General features: G+C 37.4%; 1 protein-coding gene across 2 annotated transcripts in view; it reads right to left on the bottom strand.

Moving 5' to 3' along the window:
• The window catches only part of CAMK4 (calcium/calmodulin dependent protein kinase IV), a 256,607-nt gene that overhangs the window by 102,074 nt on the left and 133,875 nt on the right, over window positions 1-20,658 (bottom strand). For both annotated transcript variants that reach the window (XM_009240947.3, XM_054555812.1), the window contains exons 3-4: window positions 6,052-6,114; window positions 4,024-4,106 (exon numbers count right to left, since the gene is read on the bottom strand). In XM_009240947.3, the coding sequence (XP_009239222.1) occupies window positions 4,024-4,106; window positions 6,052-6,114 (146 nt within the window). The remainder of the gene's footprint in view (window positions 1-4,023; window positions 4,107-6,051; window positions 6,115-20,658) is intronic.

Raw genomic sequence — 20,658 nt, 5'->3', positions numbered from 1 at the left:
ACCTTCAAAGAGCAAAGCCTTGGGAATAAGACTTGACAAGAAATACACCAGCCATTAGGAAGCCCAGCTTTGAATTAGTCTAATATCCGATTGTATTAAAATGATCTGTTTGTTAACCTTAAATGCCCGCCACAACAAAAGAAAATCTCCTTTTTTGGAAGGTAACAGCATTCCAGGCCTCAAATTCTAAAACCTTTTACACATAATGTTTCGCACTGGAACAAGCCTAAACAAGCAAGCAAAAACACAAAAAGAAATGGATCATGTCCTTTGCAGGGACATGGAAGGAACTGGAGGCCATTATCATTAGCAAACTAACACAAGAACAGAAAACCAAATACCGCATGCTCTTAATTATAAGTGGGAGCTAAATGATGAGAACACATGGACACATAGTGGGGAACAACACACATTGGGGCCTTTTGAAGGGTGGAAATTGGGAGAATGGAGGGGATCAGGAAAAATAACTAATGGATTAGTGGATACTAGGTTTAATACTCGGGTGATGAAACAATCTGTAATTGCCATGACACACATTTACCTATATAACAAACCTGCAAATGTACCCCTGAACTTAAAAGTTACATAAAAATAAAATTCTTTAGAAAAAAGTGATAAAACAAAAAAAGAAAAAGAAAACAGAAAAAAACCCATGACAATTTTTTAAAAATTCAAAACTATACTTAGATACTGGAGTTATCTGACAAAAATCAAGAAAAAATACTTTTGATTTAATTAGAAGACTGTAAGGATATTGCTAAATTTGCTGTCTTAAAATACAGTCATTTTTGAGGGAAAAAAACTTCAAAACTTGCTCTTAAAGCAAAACTCACACCTTGTCCATTTCAATAATTCAATGAACATGATGTTGAGGTTTTAAGAGTTGAGACCAAACTGAGAACAGTTAAACAGAAACTTCATAGGAGCTTTGTTCTTCTCATGATGTCATAATTGTGCAAATTTATTTATGTTTTAGATTTTTCCTGGGCACAACAAATCACGGATTTTACTCCAAAATTTCTAATAAACTGTCCTATGTAATTTACTATTTAAATTCTACATAAAACAGCAGATTCTACTTGGATTTTGACAATGTTTAATTTTTATAAGCATTATAGAACAGATTTTTTGCTAATTAAATACAACCTTTTTCAGTATAATTGACTCATATGATTATCTCTTCAGCAATTACTCCCCTAGTTCATTTATTACGTACTATTAGAGTCATCATTAGACCCGGAATGAATTCTTATCATCACAATTAAGTAAATTTGTCTTGACCCAAGAACAAAAAAGAGATCATATTACCTTTTAACTCTCAAGAAAGAAATCAATACATTGGATAATAATGCAGAATGTATTTTCAGCTTGATAAAATTTAAAGATAACTGCAGAATTAAGTAACTTAATGGAGAGACCAAGTTCATATCAGCTAGGTCAATGTTGTGGACCACAACATGCAAAGGAAAAGACTCTATCTTTTAAAACCACTAACAGTTGAGTGCTTTACTGGCTGTCTGCCATTCTTCAGATGTTTTCTTTAAATATGAATATTTCATCCATTTATCTCTCCAAATGAAATTTATCAATAGCATTTAGTTTTTCCATTTTTAGCTATAGCTGAATTAAATTTCATCCTAAATTCTTTCATGGAAGAAAGGTTGGGAAGAAGAGAAGGAGAAACCCTTGATTCCCAATTAACTCAAACCAATAGAGGTAGGTAAGTAAATAGCAAATACTATTAGTAGATGATTGCTTCAGTGTGGCATTCCTGTCCTGCAATTATTTATAATTTAAAAACATGAGAGTTCTCTCTGATAGACCGTAATTAGCAGAGAAATATGCAAGGTCTCCTTAGAGAGAGCTCATAGCTCCAAAACCACCAGGATCTGACTATAAACTGACTCTATTAATGTACCTAAAGAAGGAATACATCCGTAAAAAAGACTCAGCTAAAGAGGTGTTGAAAAAGGAGCCATTATAGGCATATTGTGGCAATACCCAAATTAGCTAGGCCAGGAGAGTCTTGCTTGAGGACATGGGAACATGTGAAAAGAGTATCTTCACAGTGGATTAGAGCCATCTAAGCTTTATTAGCAATATAAAGCCACTTCAAATTTGTTCTGAGGTTCAGAGAAGTTAAGTAAATTATTCTAGCTTAGTTAGTCATCTTTCAGTTGTAGAGTCAGGATTCACAACTATGAGTCTTTCAAAAAAACAACTGCTGCCAGAACTGTATGACTTTAGGCTACTGATGCTCACTTCCTTCAGCTGACTTATTATTCTTAAAATGTGAAAATAGTCAAAATGTTATAATGTTTAAAGTCTAATAATGTGGTGAACCTGATCCAAGGAAGTGTCAACATATATATGAACAAAATTCAGATGTATATCTGTTACACATACATATGTAGTTGTAATGAAGCCAGGCCTTTTGCTCCTTCTCACCTAAAGATCCAAATTTTCACTGGGTAATGTTAAAAAGAGACAGAACCTTTGAAAAACAATATGAATACTTTTGAAAGCTCTGGAAGAGGCAGCAAATTTAACTGGGTAGAGTAGGGGTGGGAAGGAAGGTGTCTTAGTCCATTTGAGGTGCTATTTAAAAATAACATAACCTGTGTGTCTTAGACATATCAAACATTTATTTCTCACAGGTCTGGAGGCTGGAAAGTCCAAGATCAAGGCACCAGAAGATTTTGTGTCTGGTGAGGGCCCGCTTTCTCATAGAAGGCACCTTCTTGCTGTGTCCTTACATAGTAAAAGGGGAAAGGCAGCTCTCTAGGGCCTCTTTTATAAGGGCACTAATCTCATTCTGGGGGGCTCCACCTTTATGACCTAATGACCTCCCAAAGATCCGATCTCCTAATACCGTTATCTTAGGGATCAAGATTTTGACAAATGAATTTTGGGGGCACACAAACATTCAGACCCTGTCAAAAGTGAAGGACTGTTCCTCTCCCAACACATTCAAAACTAATCCCCTTTAGATATCTTTCTCCTCAGAGTCCATTCACTGTAGCAGTTGTTCATTCATTCATTCAGCAAATATTTATGGAGCATTTGCTGTGATCCAGGCACTCAGGGTACACCAATGGTTCCCTCAGTCTCTTCTATCTTCCCCATAAACTGCAGTCTACCTGTCTCTTGCCCCATTTTTTTAACCAAAACTTTTCCATTCATGCATGGCTTCTTACCATTTCTAATATATGCCTACTTAGTCTCTTTGTCTTCTTTAAATTCCATTCTTTTTTGATTACCTGATGAACACAGCAAAAGGCTCTCAAGAGCCCATCAGGACAAATACAGAATTCTCCTAAGAGGGTGGGGAAGATGGAACAACTATGGAAACATAAAGTTTTTGTGTCTTGTACAAATAGTTTGCATATATTATGCTCTGCCAGATTTCCAGGCTCCAACCCCCACCCCCACCCCCACCCCCCTCCATTCTCACTCCTCTGCTTTGAAAGATGAACATATGAACAGGAAACCAAAGTTGGCAATAATTGGCTATAACAGAACATGTTTACTTTGCAACATGGAACTCTTTACACAGACTTCTAAAGAAAATAAGCTTAAAAATAATCATTTGAAGATTATTGAGTTTTATGAGCTTTTGGATCATAACAGAGGACAGAGTACATGTTTAATTTTTTATAATTTTCAAATATTTTCAAATATTTCAAATATTTTCTTAAGATATTCTCAGAAATCTTACTATTTAGTTTAAATTTAATTTGATTTTAAACATTCTATCTTTTTATTGAGGAGACAAATATTTGCAAAGATAAATAGATATTATAGGGTTCCTCTTTTTACTCACTAAATATCTCAAGTTTTCATGTACCTACATCTTACTACTACCCACTTTCCTCAACATTCTTCTTAAGACTTTTTTTTAGTAGTATTTATCAACAAGTATAATCTGTCATTATAAAAAGTTTCAGGAGAAATGTCCTTTAGATTATTTTTTGGTGGCCAAAAGTAAATCTTTCTGTGGTTATATTTCCAGAACCAACTCACCTATCAAACAGTTCTCCTCCTGTGACGAGTTCTAGGACCAGACTGATTTCTGTAGGGGTTTCAAATATCTCTTTAAGTTTTATCTAGGGAAAGATATAAAAAAAAGAATATCACAAATTTCTTATTCCATCTTTCTTGGAAATAGCTAACACTATGGCTAAAACAACATTCTGCAGTAGTAATATGTTGGATCACTGTTAATAAAGTTTCCTCATTCTTTTATCAGCTAGCTATTTCTCACTCTCTTTCTGGGTTGTTGATTTTATCAGTTACCTCAGTTTTTTCAAAGTTCCTATAAAATGTTTACATTTTTCCTTTCGACAGTTGAAAAATATCTGCCTTGGAAACACTTTCTAACTTTTCTAAAACATCCCAACTTCTAAACTGCTCAAAAATCAAAAACAAAAACAACACAACTTCCTAAACCATTTGAGACATCATGGTGGCTAGAGGTACAAAATACCTATTTCTTCTGGGAATTACAAAACTTAAAATTAGGGGTCTGAGGCAGGGTAGGACCAGCTTAAAGTCTGCCTATATGTAAAGGGTATATCAATCAATAGCTAAAAAGTTGTCAGTGGGTGAAGGAATCCTCAGAAAAGTAGTGGTGACAGTGACTTGATTGAGCATTCCATGGTCTTCATCACATTCAGTTAATCCAAGCAGTTTTAGATATTTTTCTCCATATATACGAGAATCTAGTAGCCAGGACTAGTCTACACTTGAGGAAAATTCTACACTGACTTATCTTTGGAGAGAAGAGATGGATAATGTAAAAGTGGTGATGGAGTGTGGGAGATTTTATTAACTGCTTACCCAAAGCCCTTTTCTCCCTACTTTAATATAAACAGAACTCTGATTTGTTCAGAGATGGTGTCTAGCCCCAAACTGTGGATCATGAATGGTCTTAGCCACTAATTTCACAGCCTCTATGCAGTTAAGGGTAATCTTGTGACTAGCTCCAGCCAATAAAATTTGAAGAGACTTCCACTGCCATAGTTTCTGAGAAACCTTTTACTCTTCTTATGAGAATTGGCAGCTGAGACCCTTCCATCTTCTTCCTATTTTGAATATAGACGTGATGACTTGCAAAAATTGTGGAGCAGCCATGTTAGGCCCAGGAGGGAAAAGCGTGAGAATGAAAGTCAACGCACTGAGGATGGCAGAACCAAGGATAGTATTTGGGTTCTGGAATGGCAGCACTGAGGAGCTGAGCCAGAAAACTGCCTGATTTTTGTTGCTTGCTTATGGAAAATATTTGTTTAAGTCATCCTATTCACGTTTTCTGCTATTTACAGCTGAATGCTTCTCTAACTCACATGTTAAGTTTTGAGCACTTTGCCTTGAGTCTAAGCATTGCAGGCCATCCCCCTGGACATCACAACTTCCTCAGAGAAATGGGCAAAAATGCTTTCTTGAAGTAGATGGCTTAATTCATAAAAATAACTTGCGACCTGGAAAATAATTTTGTTCTTTTTCACTTCATCAGTTCAAGAAAGCTTTTTACTAGATCTTTGCCTCAGAGGCTGTCTGGACAAAGCCTGAAGCAGAGCTTCTGAGGACATTTTATTTTCTGCATTTAAGTACATCATTTATTTGCATCTTCACATTGTTCATGAAGCAGATCCTCTCTCAAAGCAGACTGAAATTACTTTGGAAAGCCATGTATTTTCTTCACAGGCTTTTTCAGTAATGGAAAATTAATAAGATAGGCACACAAAAGAAGGAAAAAGCCAGTGTTTTATTAGAGCAAAACAAAACTCTTTGATTTTTATCCTTTTATGAATGAAAATAAAGATGGTGTATATTGCTAATTTGTCTATTTTGGAATTTTTTCAGAGGTATTACTTGTAAGACTTATTCAGCCAAAGGATTGAAAAGGTGATGAGATGAGGACAAGAGCTAGCACATAGTAGCTATCAGTGGTGGGAGAATCCTCTTCTCATTATCAGCATTGACAGTGAAGTACAAAGGTCCCTTTCCCTAGCTCTGGCAATCATTTGAAATAGTAGGTTAAAAACCACTTACAATGTTTGGATGTGAGAGGCGAAGAAGAACTCCTATCTCAGTTCTTACGATTTTTTTGTCCACCTAAAAGGCAAAATAAAAGAGATAAACTGAAAGAAACTCCCCCCTTCATTGTAGCAGAAAATAGAAACAGCAATAACTACCTGGGTGAATCAGGCAATTGGCAGAGCCTAATTCCTTAGCTTTTGTGTGTCTCCTTCCTCTCTTTCTCTTTCAGCTGCACATCCTTTCTCTCTGCTTCCGACATAAGATACAGCCAGAAACTAGTATGCAACACAACTTGTCAGACTCCTCACATGGCATCGTCCCCACTTTCCTATCAAAAGTCATCACTGTCACAACTAATGCCCAAGCTCATTTCAACTTACCCTTCTTCTTTGCCTTCCTTTCTTATATGGAAGTCTGTCTAAACCCCAGTGGAGCCGTCATTCACTTCACTTGTCCTTCTCACACGGATGTAGCACAAAACCCAACCTACCCAACGAGAGTATCCTGTTCCCTGGCCATTGTGATACGGTTAGGAATATTCACCAGACCCAAGTCATCCCAGTCAGGAGCCTCCCCAAAAATTTTGCTCAAACAATCAAGAAATAGGTATTCCACCTTTCTCTGAAATTATGAGAGCAAAAGAGGATACAGTCTGCTTCTAATAGTGAACAGTTTTGATACCATATGGAGATCACTTTATTAAAATGAGGCCAACACAGGAAAAAATATTGCTGAGTTATGATGAGGACTGTTGATACAATTTAAGCCCCTAGATTCAGTTATGCTGGTTTGCCTTTTGAACTTCTAATTATATGAGCCACTACATTTCCTTTTTCTGCTGAAGTTATCCAGAGTTAGTTTCTGTTGCTTGCCATGAAAGAATCCTAGTTAGTTCACCACTTGGTCTCTATGTTTGGGACAATGGCGATTTAGTTCAGGATATTCCAAAATTAGGGATATTCTCTTTAGCCCAATGATTGACCCCTTTAATCACAATGAGCTGGCATTTCAGAGATCTAAAAGTTATATAGTAGACATAAAGGTTTTAATGTCTTCCTCTCCAACAACATTTATCAAAACAATTGATAGATATGATACCTGCACTCTTTCTATGGTTTCTGCCATTTGAGCTGTCCCGAACCTTTGAACTAGCCAGAGTTTACATGGTTTTAGAAGTGAAGAAGTTTATGTGCAATTCACAGCCAAACTCTGTAGGCATATCCAAGAGACTGCTTCAATGGGAAATGGGTTCTCCCCTTTCAGTTACTTCTCCTGAGGAAGAAAAGGTTGACCTCAGGAGAAATCCAAGTGCATATCAATGGCGATAACCAATCACAACTTTCAAGATGATAGAGAACAACATACAGTCATTTAATTTTCATTCTTTAATGAAAACAGTAACCAACAAGGATGCAATCTTTAAAAAGGAATGAATACTCAAAAGAATTTTTCCAACTTTATATGTTCTTTTTCTTGGTTGCAACATATAAATATATTTTACATTTATTTTATCTGGCAAATATAATTTTGCCAGACCCTAGAGTACCTCATTTAAAGAAAGCACTCACTATTTTTAAATGCCTTTAGTTTTTATGAGATGTAAAAATGTTTACAAGGAGATCTTAAGGAGTTCCCAGCCCAATGAGAGATTTCTCAAGAGTTTATTTCACCCGTATACACAATAAAACATTAAATCGCCATAAAGTCATGGTAAACTGCAATAAAATTTTGGTCATTCATACAGGCAATCAAGAGGCTTAGGATGTTTTAATATATTATTGCTAAAGAAAGTCAAGCTATTAAAATCAATTTGCAATATTACAAAACAAAAATGTATTTTACTTTTGTTGTTTGGATGCCAGCCTGTGCAACCCAGCATACTTCTTAAAATATTTATAAACATCCCACATAAAAATGCAACATCAGCTATAAATTCTTAGAGGAGGGAATGAATATATGATCTGTACATTTTAATACCTGACAGTTAATATGAGGCCATTATATAACAGGAAGACTCACTGTGAGCAGAGAAAAGCAACCTAATTCAAGTGACTGTACATCAAATTGATAGGCTCTGGAGCTTTTGCAGCAAAGGAGTAAAGGAAGACACACATCTTGATACATCCAGTGCTCTCTAACCCAAGAACTTTGGAGGCTGTTTCAGCAGTCTTCCACGGACACTAAACCATAGCTACTCTGCATGATTCAGACCATGTATTGACCAAAGCTCTTTCAGTTTCAAGTAACAAACACTCAGCTCAAACTCACGTAATAAGTCCCAAATGGTAATTTATTGGCACATGTAACTGGGAAGTCAGAGTAGATCTATCTGCAGACATAACCAAATCGAGAGGTTGAGACTCAGATATTCTCTCTCTCCCCTGTGCATGTTTGTGTCTCTGTCTATGTCTCTCTTTTCCAAATGGCATGAAACATGGCCAGAAAGCTCCAAGTCTGTATTTCTAAGATAAGAGAGATGCTCTCTCTCAACATCTATCTAATCTCAACTAGTATTGTCATTAGCCTTGCTTGATTTATGTGCCTATTCCTGGATGTAGGAGAAATATAACCATGACAAGGCCAAGAATGGGTCATAAGTGCTCTCCTTTGACCATGGTTGAGGGAGATGGGAGGCTTGGTTCCCTCAAATAATGAATGTTGTCAGACACTAAGGACTCCCTTATTGTTTGCTTTTAGTATTTGTTCCCTTCATTTTACATTTGCATAAGATCCTGAAGTATTACTCTCTCAGTTTCTTCCATGTCCCAGACTAATCAATCAGTAACTAATAATTATTCATTCATAAGAACTCTTGCCATCAGTTTATTTCATATTCAAAGTTTTGACCATTTACCAGTAACCCAAATGGGCCCTACCAAATAGCAATTTAGAATTTTGCCTAGAAACTCTTTTGAATCCATACTGAAAGCTGATGTAGGAGCAATCACTTAGCTGGTGAACAAACCTAGCAGGCTACCTAGTTTTGTACCTCAATTCTGCTGTTTTCTCTAATTCTGGGCAGCAACCTTGTCAATTGTTTTGATGTCATTGGTGATATAATTTCAAGGAAAGTAAAGAAGTCTAAGAAAATGATGGCTGTAGCCAATATGAATGGTTGGAATAGAAACTGGGATAAATAATTTACTGACATGTATGTGCTTTGTGAGGCAGAAGAGAATCACAACCTCCATCATATTGTCAAAACTTCTAAATCAGAGAATATTAAATAGGTAAAATTTAAAAACCAAAAAATGTGTTTTATTGAACTGGAAATTTTAGAATGTCTGAGTAATTTCTTTAGTTTCTATGTAATGAATGCACAGTACACAGTAAGTATAGGTCTAAAATAGGTTTTATGCACTCAGCCCCTTGTTAAATAATTGGGTCACAGGAAAAAACAAACGAAATATGGTCCTTCCTAAAGTAAGATTACAATCTAATTTGGGAGATGCAACTCATCTACATAATGTTATCAGAAGATAGTGAAAGATGGAAGAATGCAAGTTACAAATGAATTTTGTTTTAAAACTTCCATTGTTCAGTGGAAGATAGTTTTTCTGAGTCAATTGCTGCTAATATTAAAACAGTGGGCTTATTTTAAAAGACTTTTGACATTACCAGTCCTTTAAGAAATCACACTGTTGCTAACACAAAATGGAGAATGTTTTGCTAGAGTGTGCACCAGGTACATGGAAGTAGTGTAAGATGTGGGTTGCTGGTAGCCAGTCAGTGGTGTCAGGCAGCTCAATCATGGGGTATAGACAGCATGGTCCAGGAGGTAGTAGAATGGCAGCAGAAGACTCTAAAAGTTATTTCATTTAGTGAAAAAAACACACATTTTGTAAAAATTATCAAGCAAGAGACACACTTATACCAAATGACAAATGAGAGATCTTTGAAAAAGAAAGGCATTACTAGAACAGTCAGATGGCATTGTCATCTTCTATTTCAGTTTCTGCATATGCTATTAAAACATAAGGATACAGGGTTTTTTTGTTTTTGTTTTTGTTTTTTGAGATGGAGTCTCGCTTTGTCACCAGGCTGGAGTGCAATGGTGCAATCTCGGCTCACTGCAACCTCCACCTCCCAAGCTCCAGCGATTCTCTTGCCTCAGCCTCTTGAGTAGTTGGGACTACAGGCATGCGCCACCACGTCCAGCAAATTTTTGTATTTTTAGTAGAGACAGGGTTTCATCATGTTGGCCAGGATGGTCTCTATCTCTTGACCTCATGATCCACCCATGTCGGCCTCCCAAAGTGCTGGGATCGCCATCTTCTCTTCAGGTCCACAAGGATTTCCTTGCTAATACCACATAAATGTATTTGTCACTACTATACAACGCTTTAAAGAAAATTTTAAGGACACAGGTGTTCCTAAATTAAGATTGTTATACTAGAATTTATTTTTCTTACTATATATTTGGGTTTTTGTAATATAGATTTCTCCCACTCCCACCTCCGCCATTTTTCAGATATTTCTGATCAATGTAAAATGAGATAGTAGAATCCTTTAATTTTTTCACATTATATATTTATATTAAACAAACATTTTCTAAGACAAATATGCATTCTGAACAAATTTACCTATTACCATGTTGCATAGGGCATATTACATATTAAAATGCTATTTCCTTTTAGCTCTTTGAGAGTTAAATGATCTAAAGTTCAATGATCTAAACTCAAAAAAATACTCAGAACAGGCCAGACTGCAAAAAGTCTGGGCTAGCAAACTTCTGGTAAAATCATTTGCTTTTAATTCAGAATTAACTTTTCTATAAAAACATTTCTTAAAAAGGTAATTATTTTTCCACGATACTCCATATCATCATTTCTCAATTTAAAATATGGTCTCAGGGTGACTGCAGGTTCTTGAGGCCCTTTCAGGGTAGTTGTAGGGTTCTACCTTTTCCAGTTGCATATCTGAGTAAAGCGAGACTTTTTCCACATACAGTCAGCCCTCCATATCTGTGGGTTCGGCATCTTCAATTCAACTAACTATGGACGGAAAATATTTGGGAAATAAATCTCAACAACAATAAAAAATAACACAACAATTAAAATATTCATATAAAAATACAGTATAACAACTGTTTACATAGCATTTACATATTAGGTGTTAGAAATAACCTAGAGATTATTTAAAGAATATTAGAGCACGTTCATAAATGATGTGCAAATACTATGCCATTTTATAGTATAAGGGACATAAACAGCTATGAATTTTGGTATCTGCAGGGGTCTTGGAACCAATCTCCCATGGATACTGAGGAATAACCGTACTTCAAACAAAACAAAAAATGGCAACAATTGAATGCAAAACTTTATGAGAGTCAAGCTGTGTTCAATTAGATCAGATAGTAAAGAGATTTGCAAAACAATGATACTCTTCTCACTAAATATTTTTTATTTTGAAAAATATAGACATTTTAATTTAATTGTTATTTATGTTAAAATATAATGGGTTTATTGTAATTTTAAAAAATAGTAAATTTAAAATATATCAATTTGAATCTCTCATACAGCAAATATGCATAACTATTTTGAATTCTCAATAATTTTGTATCAGCTGGGCATAGTGGCTCACACCTGTAATCCCAGCACTTTGGGAGGCCAAGGTGGGTGGATCACTTGGAGCCAGGAGTTTAAGACCAGCCTGGCCAACATGGTGAAATCCTGTCTCTATTAAAAATACAAAATTACAGCAGTAACCTCTGCAGACTTAAATGTCCCTGTCTGACAGCTTTGAGGAGAGCAGTGGTTCTCCCAGCACGCAGCTGGAGATGTGAGAACGGGCAGACTGCCTCCTCAAGTGGGTCCCTGACCCCTGACCCCTGAGAAGCCTAACTGGGAGGCACCCCCCAGCAGGGGCAGACTGACACCTCACACGGCCGGCTGGGTACTCCAACAGACCTGCAGCTGAGGGTCCTGTCTGTTAGAAGGAAAACTAACAGAAAGGACATCCACACCAAAAATCCTTCTGTACGTCACCATCATCAAAGACCAAAAGTAGATAAAACCACAAAGATGGGGAAAAAACAGAGCAGAAAAACTGGAAACTCTAAAAAGCAGAGTGCCTCTCCTCCTCCAAAGGAACACAATTCCTCACCAGCAACGGAACAAAGCTGCATGGAGAATGACTTTGATGAGCTGAGAGAAGAAGGCTTCAGACAATCAAATTACTCCGAGCTACGGGAGGATATTCAAACCAAAGGCAAAGAAGTTGAAAACTTTGAAAAAAATTTAGAAGAATGTATAACTAGAATAACCAATACAGAGAAGTGCTTAAAGGAGCTGATGGAGCTGAAAACCAAGGCTCGAGAACTATGTGAAGAACGCAGAAGCCTCAGGAGCCGATGCGATCAAATGGAAGAAAGGATATCAGCCATGGAAGATGAAATGAATGACATGAAGCGAGAAGGGAAGTTTAGAGAAAAAAGAATAAAAAGAAACGAGCAAAGCCTCCAAGAAATGTGGGACTATGTGAAAAGACCAAATCTATGTCTCATTGGTGTACCTGAAAGTGACGGGGAGAATGGAACCAAGTTGGAAAACACTCTGCAGGATATTATCCAGGAGAACTTCCCCAATCTAGCAAGGCAGGCCAACATTCAGATTCAGGAAATACAGAGAACGCCACAAAGATACTCCTCGAGAAGAGCAACTCCAAGACACATAATTGTCAGATTCACCAAAGTTGAAATGAAGGAAAAAATGTTAAGGGCAGCCAGAGAGAAAGGTTGGGTTACCCACAAAGGGAAGCCCATCAGACTAACAGCGGATCTCTCGGCAGAAACCCTACAAGCCAGAAGAGAGTGGAGGCCAATATTCAACACTCTTAAAGAAAAGAATTTTCAACCCAGAATTTCATATCCAGCCAAACTAAGCTTCATAAGTGAAAGAGAAATAAAATACTTTACAGACAAGCAAATGCTGAGAGATTTTGTCACCACCAGGCCTGCCCTAAAAGAGCTCCTGAAGGAAGCGCTAAACATGGAAAGGCAAAACCGGTACCAGCTGCTGCAAAATCATGCCAAAATGTAAAGACCATCAAGACTAGGAAGAGACTGCATCAACTAACGAGCAAAATAACCAGCTAACATCATAATGACAGGATCAAATTCACACATAACAATATTAACCTCAAATGTAAATGGGCTAAATGCTCCAATTAAAAGACACAGACTGGAAAATTGGATAAAGAGTCAAGACCCATCAGTGTGCTGTATTCAGGAAACCCATCCCATGTGCAGAGACACACACAGGCTCAAAATAAAAGGATGGAGGAAGATCTACCAAGCAAATGGAAACCAAAAAAAGGCAGGGGTTGCAATCCTAGTCTCTGATAAAACAGACTTTAAACCAACAAAGATCAAAAGAGACAAAGAAGGCCATTACATAACGGTAAAGGGATCAATTCAACAAGAAGAGCTAACTATCCTAAATATATATGCACCCAATACAGGAGCACCCAGATTCATAAAGCAAGTCCTGAGTGACCTACAAAGAGACTTAGACTCCCCCACATTAATAATGGGAGACTTTAACACCCCACTGTCAACATTAGACAGCTCAACGAAACAGAAAGTCAACAAGAATACCCAGGAATTGAACTCAGCTCTGCACCAAGCGGACCTAATAGACATCTACAGAACTCTCCACCCCAAATCAACAGAATATACATTTTTTTCAGCACCACACCACACCTATTCCAAAACTGACCATATACTTGGAAGTAAAGCTCTCCTCAATAAATGTAAAAGAACAGAAATTATAACAAACTATCTCTCAGATCACAGTGCAATCAAGCTAGAACTCAGGATTAAGAATCTCACTCAAAACTGCTCAACTACATGGAAACTGAACAACCTGCTCCTGAATGACTACTGGGTACATAACGAAATGAAGGCAGAAATAAAGATGTTCTTTGAAACCAACGAGAACCAAGACACAACATACCAGAATCTCTGGGATGCATTCAAAGCAGTGTGTAGAGACAAATTTATAGCACTAAATGCCCACAAGAGAAAGCAGGAAAGATCCAAAATTGACACCCTAACATCACAATTAAAAGAACTAGAAGAGCAAACACATTCAAAAGCTAGCAGAAGGCAAGAAATAACTAAAATCAGAGCAGATCTGAAGGAAATAGAGACACAAAAAACCCTTCAAAAAATTAATGAATCCAGGAGCTGGTTTTTTGAAAGGATCAAGAAAATTGATAGACCGCTAGCAAGATTAATAAAAAAAGAGAGAAGAATCAAATAGATGCAATAAAAAATGATAAAGGGGATATCACCACCGATCCCACAGAAATACAAACTACCATCAGAGAATACTACAAACACCTCTATGCAAATAAACTAGAAAATCTAGAAGAAATGGATAAATTCCTCAACACATACACCCTCCCAAGACTAAACCAGGAAGAAGTTGAATCTCTGGATAGACCAATAACAGGAGCTGAAATTGTGGCAATAATCAATAGCTTACCAACCAAAAAAAGTCCAGGACCAGATGGGTTCACAGCCGAATTCTACCAGAGGTACAAGGAGGAACTGGTACCATTCCTTCTGAAACTATTCCAATCAATAGAAAAAGAGGGAATCCTCCCTAACTCATTTTATGAGGCCAGCATCATCCTGATACCAAAGCCTGGCAGAGACACAACAAAAAAAGAGAATTTTAGACCAATATCCTTGATGAACATTGATGCGAAAATCCTCAACAAAATACTGGCAAACAGAATCCAGCAGCACATCAAAAAGCTTATCCACCATGATCAAGTGGGCTTCATCCCTGGGATGCAAGGCTGGTTCAATATACGCAAATCAATAAATGTAATCCAGCATATAAACAGAACCAAAGACAAAAACCACATGATTATCTCAATAGATGCAGAAAAGGCCTTTGACAAAATTCAACAACCCTTCATGCTAAAAACTCTCAATCAATTAGGTATTGATGGGACGTATCTCAAAATAATAAGAGCTATCTATGACAAACCCACAGCCAATATCATACTGAATGGGCAAAAACTGGAAGCATTCCCTTTGAAAACTGGCACAAGACAGGGATGCCCTCTCTCACCACTCCTATTCAACATAGTGTTGGAAGTTCTGGCCAGGGCAATTAGGCAGCAGAAGGAAATAATGGGTATTCAATTAGGAAAAGAGGAAGTCAAATTGTCCCTGTTTGCAGACGACATGATGGTATATCTAGAAAACCCCATTGTCTCAGCCCAAAATCTCCTTAAGCTGATAAGCAACTTCAGCAAAGTCTCAGGATACAAAATCAATGTACAAAAATCACAAGAATTCTTATACACCAATAACAGACAAACAGAGAGCCAAATCATGAGTGAACTCCCATTCACTATTGCTTCAAAGAGAATAAAATACCTAGGAATCCAACTTACAAGGGATGTGAAGGACCTCTTCGAGGAGAACTACAAACCACTGCTCAAAGAAATAAAAGAGGCTACAAACAAATGGAAGAACATTCCATGCTCATGGGTAGGAAGAATCAATATCCTGAAAATGGCCATACTGCCCAAGGTAATTTATAGATTCAATGCCATCCCCATCAAGCTACCAATGACTTTCTTCACAGAATTGGAAAAAACTACTTTAAAGTTCATATGGAACCGAAAAAGAGCCCGCATCGCCAAGTCAATCCTAAGCCAAAAGAACAAAGCTGGAGGCATCACGCTACCTGACTTCAAACTATACTACAAGGCTACAGTAACCAAAACAGCTTGGTACTGGTACCAAAACAGAGATATAGACCAATGGAACAGAACAGAGCCCTCAGAAATAACGCCACATATCTACAACTATCTGATCTTTGACAAACCTGACAAAAACAAGAAATGGGGAAAGGATTCCCTATTTAATAAATGGTGCTGGGAAAACTGGCTAGCCATATGGAGAAAGCTGAAACTGGATCACTTCCTTACACCTTATACAAAAATCAATTCAAGATGGATTAAAGACTTAAATGTTAGACCTAAAACCATAAAAACCCTAGAAGAAAACCTAGGCATTACCATTCAGGACATAGGCATGGGCAAGGACTTCATGTCTAAAATACCAAAAGCAATGGCAACAAAAGCCAAAATTGACAAATGGGATCTATTTAAACTCAAGAGCTTCTGCACAGCAAAAGAAACTACCATCAGAGTGAACAGGCAACCTACAAAATGGGAGAAAATTTTCACAACCTACTCATCTGACAAAGAGCTAATATCCAGAATCTACAATGAACTCCAACAAATTTACAAGAAAAAAACAAACAACCCCATCAAAAAGTGGGCAAAGGACATGAACAGACACTTCTCAAAAGAAGACATTTATGCAGCCAAAAAACACATGAAAAAATGCTCACCATCACTGGCCATCAGACAAATGCAAATCAAAACCACAATGAGATACCATCTCACACCAGTTAGAATGGCAATCATTAAAAAGTCAGGAAACAACAGGTGCTGGACAGGATGTGGAGAAATAGGAACACTTTTACACTGTTGGTGGGACTGTAAACTAGTTCAACCCTTGTGGAAGTCGGTGTGGCGATTCCTCAGGGATCTAGAACTAGAAATTCCATTTGACCCAGCCATCCCATTACTGGGTATATACCCAAAGGACTATAAATCATGCTGCTATAAAGACACATGCACACGTATGTTTATTGTGGCATTATTCACAATAGCAAAGACTTGGAACCAACCCAAACGTCCAACAATGATAGACTGGATTAAGAAAATGTGGCACATATACACCATGGAATACTATGCAGCCATAAAAAATGATGAGTTCATGTCCTTTGTAGGGACATGGATGAAATTGGAAATCATCATTCTCAGTAAACTATCACAAGAAGAAAAAACCAAACACCGCATATTCTCACTCATAGGCGGGAATTGAACAATGAGAACACATGGACACAGGAAGGGGAACATCATACTTCGGGGACTGTTGTGGGGTGGGGGGAGGGGGGAGGGATAGCATTGGGAGATATACCTAATGCTAGATGACGAGTTGGTGGGTGCAGCGCACCTGCATGGCACATGTATACATATGTAAGTAACCTGCACATTGCGCACATGTACCATAAAACCTAAAATATAATAATAATTTTTAAAAAATACAAAATTAGCAGGGTATGGCAACACATGCCTGTAATCCCAGCCACTGAGGAGGCTGAGGCAGAAAGATCACTTGAACCCAGGAGGTGGAGGTTGCAGTGAGCTGAGATCATGCCCCTGCACTCCAGCCTGGGCAACAGAATGAGACCCTGTCTCAATAATAATAATAATAATTATTATTATTATATCATTATTATTTTGTGAGTAGAAAGGGCTCCTAAAGCCCAAAACTTTGAGAGTCACTTCTCCAAAAAATTTAACATTATACATTTGAAAATAGAATAAAAAGAAGAAAAAAATTCTAGTAAAAATAATTTAAATGAAAGAAAAATGTCAATATAGTCTCATTTCTGCTTCTCTGAATGCTGGGGCCCAGGATAAATAATGTGCAGGGCATAGTTTGGTGGAGGCTGAGAAGAGTGAAGCAAATAAGAATCTCCGAAGAAAGAACATGGAGAAAACTAAGGCTAAAACACTGTCAATCCAAAGAGAGTAAACTAAGCAACAAAACCTGATTTACGAGTCAAATGATGACCAAGGAAACCAGCAGAGGGTAATTTTGAACAAAATGGAAATGGACAGCTATATAGCTAAGAAGCCAAGGATAAGACCATACTGAAGCCAGGAAATCCTTCCCAGAAGGATAAGCTGAGGGTCATCTGTTGCTTTTTGGAAAGAAGTCTGAGAGCTTCTTAAATAGCCATACTTCCAGGGGCAGTTCTATTTAAAGGTATCATGTCTTGGAGGTCACACAAGTGTGGGTCTTGATAGTCATCTCCTTTCAACCTTTCCAATATTCTTCTCATTACAGAAGTTGGTGTTTTCCTTGCACTTCTAAATTCCCTTTCCAAATTCCTGGGGAGCTCTCACATTACCACTCAGAATGAATAATATTTTCCTAGAAAATAACTGTCAAGCAAACCACAAAAGTCAACGGGCAGCTATCTGAGCAGTCATTATTGCCACTTGAAATTAGCTTCCAAGTGTGACCATAATTAACATCTTGAGAAGCATCAACAGATGGCTTTAAGAAACCAACATGACAACAACACTGAAACCCTTAAGACATACCTTTAGTATCTACAAAATACCTGGAAGAATAGCAGTTTTTCCTTACTGACAATTTACAATAAATACATATTTTACCAAACACATGAGGCATGGATCAACATTCTGTGATTTATTTGGGAAACCCAACACAGTGAGAGTGAGGAAAAAGGGAAATGCAGAAAGGTTGGAGACACAATGCATTCAGCACCAAACATCCTAATGAGCTATAAAGACATACAGCAGGTCATATGGGCAGCTGCATCCAATGGGCAGATGGCACTTCTCCAGAGACGTTGTACCAGGCTACTACTCCTTGAAGAAGTCCATAGGAAGAAGGAAGAAGGGGGAATTTACCTACCTGGTAATTTCCTTTGTTTCCCATTGCTGAAATTTGGCCCATGGGTTAACTTTTCCATTTTTCTGGGAGGTATATGGGGTCTCATTGGCAGTCATTTGTGATGGTATATTCCTCCACAGGAGATGTCCTACCTCATTCAAACCCAAAAGTAGCTATAACAGCCAGAAATTTCAGGCATATGCTTGGTTGGCCTACCTGCATGAAATAGCTAAAGGGCATTCACTTCCCTTGGCTTAGATAGCAACTAGGCAGAAAAAAATATGAGGCGGCCCATCAGAGTTTTGTCCAATCACAGTGCATTCGAGAGTTTTCATCTGTTACTAGGTGCTATGATTTGAATGCATCCTCGAAAAGTTCATGTGTTGGAAACTTAATTGCCATTGCATCAGTATTAAGAGGTAGAGCCCTTAGGAAATGATTAAGTCATGAGGTATGTGCTCTCATGAGTGATTTATTGCCATCATCCTGGGAGTGAGATAGTTATGATGGGAGTGGCTCTTGATGAAAGGATAAGTTCAGTTCTGTTTCTCTCTGTGACACAAGCACTTGCTTCAGGATCCTGCCCATCTGCCATGGAATGACCTCCTTCCAGAACTATGAGTCAAATACATTTGTTTATAATCTAGAATGCGGTATTCTGTATAGCAACAGAAAATGGACTAAGACACCAGGTAAACTAAATTGACAGCAGTGGACTCATAGTCTTGCTTCTCTAATTTATGGTGTGTTATTGCTCATCAGAAAGAACCTCGTCTCCATTTATTTGTCATTGCTCTTGTCACTAATATGAAGTGGATAGCCATCAAATGGATTGGGCACCTGGGGTTTTTCTGTAATGCCTTGTCCTAGCTCCTCTACTTAAACTGCCCTAAGTATTCTAATGGTCTTTGATACACTTTTTGAAGATTATACACAGGAAAAAATTTAAAATTTAATAAAAGAAATTATACAGATTTTTATAGTTTCAAGACTCCATGATACTCAAGATTTCTTAAAACTGAAAGAAATCCCAATTTTCCTGTCTGTCCCCATGGTAGGGGAGAAAGAAGTAGATAAGAGGTATAATTCTAGAGTAACACCAGAGAAAAAGGCTCCATCACTGGAATGGGATTGATGAAATACAGATCCTTCACTAAGATATGCAGCAAATACACTCCTGTGCTGGGACCAAGACTGTTGATGAGGAAAAGAGAAATAATTAAAAACATATGAAGAAAAAAGCAATGATGGCTTAAAGGAAAACCAGTTTCTTCTTTGTGGTAATTACAAATGGAGAGAGGGGGTGAATAAACTGGAGAATAGGGAGGACAATAACCAGATTTCCGTTAGATTTGAACAACTTGGCTTTCTTAGATGTAGCCTATATCCAGACTCTGGAAGTTCAAACACTCTTGGAAAACTGGAGTGACCTGTGCAACTAAAGACTGCTGCTCTTTTTGTTTTAATCATTCAGGCAAGTAAAGCAGCATTTCCACAGAAAATGCTCAGCCTTATCTTATTTTCCTTGCAGAGATTAAGACTATAAATCTTGTTTTGTCTCTGTATTTTGTCTTTGGCTTCTTTGACTTATTTTTGGTATGAATGATGTCCAGAGATATTATGCTAAGTACATAATTGTGCTCTTCAAACCCTTTATAGAAACAAGCAGAATATAAATCATTAATGCATAAATAAATAAGCAACCAAATGTCTTTATGCTTTCCCAATGATTCCCTATGCGTAACTTCTGCTTAATTTAGCATCCTATTTTTTGACATTCAACAAGTACATGTTGGCACTAACATGCTTGGTGAAAAATCTTGACAACTGGAGTTTTGTTAAATTCAAGAATGACAGTTTTAGTCTACAAGAATTTGAAAGCTAAGAACTTTTGTTTGAACACCCCAAAATCAAATGTAGGACACATACAAATATCGAGGTTTTCCTACATGAGGCTGGTACCTCCAATAAATACAGAATTTTAATCAAGTCTGATTATTTATCTTTATCCTCTTGTTCTACCAGAAACCTGGGCATCTTATGACTGTCTCACATTTTTCAGAGTTCTCAAGGAGTGACTTGTTTTTGGT

This window comes from Pongo abelii, chromosome 4 (genome assembly GCF_028885655.2).
Source record: "Pongo abelii isolate AG06213 chromosome 4, NHGRI_mPonAbe1-v2.0_pri, whole genome shotgun sequence".
In the NCBI taxonomy this organism is placed as follows: Eukaryota; Metazoa; Chordata; class Mammalia; order Primates; family Hominidae; genus Pongo; species Pongo abelii.
This window is presented reverse-complemented; position numbering and strand designations above follow the sequence as displayed.